Source organism: Sinocyclocheilus anshuiensis, unplaced genomic scaffold (assembly GCF_001515605.1).
Source record: "Sinocyclocheilus anshuiensis isolate Anshui unplaced genomic scaffold, SAMN03320099.WGS_v1.1 scaffold1050, whole genome shotgun sequence".
Lineage (NCBI taxonomy): Eukaryota > Metazoa > Chordata > Actinopteri > Cypriniformes > Cyprinidae > Sinocyclocheilus > Sinocyclocheilus anshuiensis.
In genome coordinates, this window is record NW_015536519.1 from 304,286 (window position 1) to 308,171 (window position 3,886).

At 35.3% G+C, this 3,886-nt stretch overlaps 1 protein-coding gene across 1 annotated transcript in view; it reads right to left on the minus strand.

Annotated features, from left to right (window-relative positions):
- Positions 1-2,600, minus strand: part of emc4 (ER membrane protein complex subunit 4) — a 3,207-nt gene extending 607 nt beyond the window's left edge. The window contains exons 1-3 of the mRNA XM_016492887.1: positions 2,422-2,600; positions 1,510-1,619; positions 1,321-1,435 (exon numbers count right to left, since the gene is read on the minus strand). Of these exons, the coding sequence (XP_016348373.1) occupies positions 1,321-1,435; positions 1,510-1,604 (210 nt within the window). The 5' untranslated portion in view covers positions 1,605-1,619; positions 2,422-2,600. The remainder of the gene's footprint in view (positions 1-1,320; positions 1,436-1,509; positions 1,620-2,421) is intronic.
- Positions 2,601-3,886: the final 1,286 nt, after the last annotated feature.

Consider the following 3,886-nt stretch of genomic DNA (forward strand, 5'->3'; position numbering starts at 1 on the left):
ATATATATTAAAACAGCCTTTTACAGCCTTTATGTTGTCTCCCAAATCTCTGGCCTTTGTCACATCTATAAAGCAGGAGTATTTCCCTCATCTAAGATATAAAACACCTTTAGACTGATACTCTTCTGACGTCTGGACTCTATTTTCAGGGTTTAGAAAAATAAAACGAGACGCTTCTGAACACATTCTGTGAGAATCTATGGTTCAGGTTTTGTCCGTAACGCTGGAATTGCAAAATGATGCTTACTTTACTTTACTTTTAGTCATTTAGCAGACGCTTTTATCCAAAGCGACTTACAAATAAGAAAAAGTAATTAAAACTAAAAGCTAAAACTCTATAAATACTATATATATATATATATACACACATTTAAGAAAATAAAAGAAATTAAATAAATAAAAATGACAAATGCATACAACAGTATTTCAAAACTAAAACATTTAAATGAAAACAACAAAATAAAGCTAAAAACAATTCAAAAATATTAAAAGAACAAAAGGTATGAGTATAATAATGATTCTAACATAACACTAAGCCAAACACCAAAAAACAACTGTAACTAAAACTAAAATAGATAACTAATACAAATCAAAGTACATTAGTTCATCAGTAATCCTAAAAAAATAACACTGAGGCAAACACACATGCTAAAATAACAACAACTTACTGACACATAGTAAGAAATGATTATAAAAACCTGAAACAGAAGTGGAAAGAGGAGAGATAAAAAGCGATACTTAGGTCCTTTGCCGGTGTCCTGCCCGGTGGAGTCGCACGCTAGAGTCGATGGTCTTTACACTCTTCGGTCTTCACACGACCGCAGCCGCGGTAAACTACGCTTCTTTTTAATTCGTCTAACAAAACTCAAATTGAATTCAGCTGGACACACTTTCCTGTTTATCACAACAAATGGCCAAGCAAAGCGCACGACACTGACAAGGTACGCGATACAGTACGAGACCAAACGCCATTTTTATTTATATATATATATATATATATATTAGTACAGTTTCAGATATCTATAAAAAGATGCTAATCTTAGAAATACTTGCTTTTTTTACGCTTTGAGTTGTGATGGTAGTTTTTGAAGCACTGCAACTGTTTTTGTGAATGTTCATGAAATAGTGATTAACTGTGCGCTCCACATGATTGCGATGTTTCATTTACTTTTTTATATGACGAGATATAATATATTGGTCGGAACGGAGTTCAGTGTATTGCTCCGGCCCTCTGCCTTTAACTAGAAAAACCCTGGTTTGTTCCATTCTGATGAAGTGTTGAGAGCGTTTGGTGTAGTATTTCAGAGGTTAGCGCGTCACCTTCTCCACCAGGTTGCGGTCGGCCTCCTGCACGCTGGTGTCCGGGACCGGTTTATCCGAGTATCCCACCGGATACATGACGTCTCCGTCCTTGCTCTGCCTGTCGCCACGGTTCCTGCGGAGAAGCACAGAGAAGCCCGTCAGCGCTGCTTGCTAACGAGGTTAACGAGGCCGGACGTGATGCAGCACCTGCTGTTGCCCAGGCTCAGCTCCAGAGACCACTTCATCCTCTTGACCGTGGCTCCGCCCCTCGCGGCCAGAGCCCCGCCCCCCGGTGACGTCATCGCGCCTCAGTGCAGCTGAACACAAACACATCAGGCGGCTTTAACATTGAGTTATTGTTACACGAAGTGTCCTCAAATCCACACCGCGGCTTCTTGAAATCTCTGTCAGGTGTCTTTCAGTGAAGATAAATTAAATTAATGTTTTATGCCTTCATCTGAAAACCTGAAAATATTAAACACACAACAAAGAATTTCTGAGAAGGAAAAAAGAACAATTTTGAATAAATCAAGTTGTTTTCATGCATTCAAATAACTACACATGCTAAAACAGAGTTTGATATATGGTGAGAAAACATAAAACACATCACGGGGCCCGAAACATGTTTTTTTTTTGTTAAGCTTTTAATAAATTGATGTTTCATTATTTTAATTAATTAGACATGCTTATCGATTAATAACTTTTAATTTAACCATTAAAAATGAGTCCAGAAAAAAATTAAAACGGAAAACAAACGGAATTTGGGGAAAAATACCAGATTTCATCCAGAATTCAAGACGTTTCACTTCATATTTACATATTCTGATCTGAATATGTAAGATCTGAATGTTTTTAATATTGATTTATTATTACACGAAGTGTCTAAATCCTCACATAAACAGCAGCTTCTTCAATTCTCTCAGGGTTTCGTTGTTTTTAATGTATTATATGAACTTGCGTCTTTATTTATTACACAGTGAACCTGTAAGCACGGCCAGAACGGGAGTTTTCTCGATGAATTGGACATTTATGAAACAGTAATGATTAAGGAACAAAACCCTAGCATTTTCACACACATTAATGTCGGAGTATTTGTATGTGTTTCGATGATCGCCTCACCGTTCGACGCGCTTCGATCAGCCGTTAATCACACGAGAAGGACGAATAATGCCCGTCTAATGCAGTAAACGGTCGGATTGATTGAGATTTAGCGATTAAACCGAATAATAACACAACGCCAGGAGCGCCGCTGCGGACAGGAACCTGCTGATGACGTCACGCGGACCGCACTTCCGTCCCCAGCATATGACGCCAGAGACAAGGCTGCCAGCGATCCCTGAAATGAATACCGCGATCAATGCGTAAATCACGTTTTTTTTTATCTCAGTTTATTTATTTTTTTGTTCCCTAAGAATATATATTTATTTTTAAACGACAAAATTAAATACACTGAATTTCTGTTTAGATGTTATTAAAATGCATTACTATTAAACTTTTTATTATTACTATTACTACTTAAATTTGGGTTATTTATGCATTTATGATTTTACTAGACCAAAACATTATGTTATTAATAAAAAAAATCAAATAAGAACAACGCTCGATTATTATTTTTACGTGACATTATAATGTTCATCCATAAATAATGTATTTTAGTTTGACATTTTTGATGCCCATCATCTATAGTGCATATAGCAGTCAGCTATGGACACCCAATAAACCTTAATTAATAACGTTTTATTTATGTATTTTGTTGTTTCAATAATTCCTCTCTTAAACTAAATATTTATTTTAAATGGTAAAACATAACATATTTGCTATTATAATTGCCCATAATTATTATTATTTTTTTAAGTTTGATTATTTTGATGCCCATCAAAAGGAATACAACATGACAAAACACACATGAGGACAGTTTGTTTTTATAAAATTAAACATTTACATCTGTAAACATACATAAACATAGACTGCATTCTGTTGAAAATATTTTAAAAACTAACTATTTACAGAGACGTATTTTCCTGCTGTCCTGCAGTGTGATATGTTATTTGCAGAGAGACAGACCACAGAGCAAGACATGGGTCACAGACACGCTAGAACACACACCTCATTACAACTCTACATGACATCTAATATAGTACTTATTCATCAAACCATTTAATGAACAAATATGTAATTACAGAAGGGAATAATGTAATTATTTTTTTTAATTATTACAGAAATAGATGTGTAAACATATTATTAATTAAACATACAATTAGATTTAAAGGGTTAGTTCACTCGAAAATGAAAATTAGGCTGTGTTTTACTCACCCCCGAGGCATCCTAGGTGTATATGACTTTCTTCTTTCAGACGAATCCAGTCGGAGTTATATTAAAAATTGTCTTTGATCTTTCAAGCTGTTCCATGGCACTCAGCGGGTGTTGCATGCATCAGTCCAAAAGAAGTTAAATAAAAAGTGCCCATCCATTTAAAAAAAAGTGTCTCACACGGCTCTGGGGCATGAACAAAGGTCTTCTGTAGCGAATCGATGCGTTTTTGTAAGAAAAATATCCATATTCAAAACGTAATAATCACTTTAAT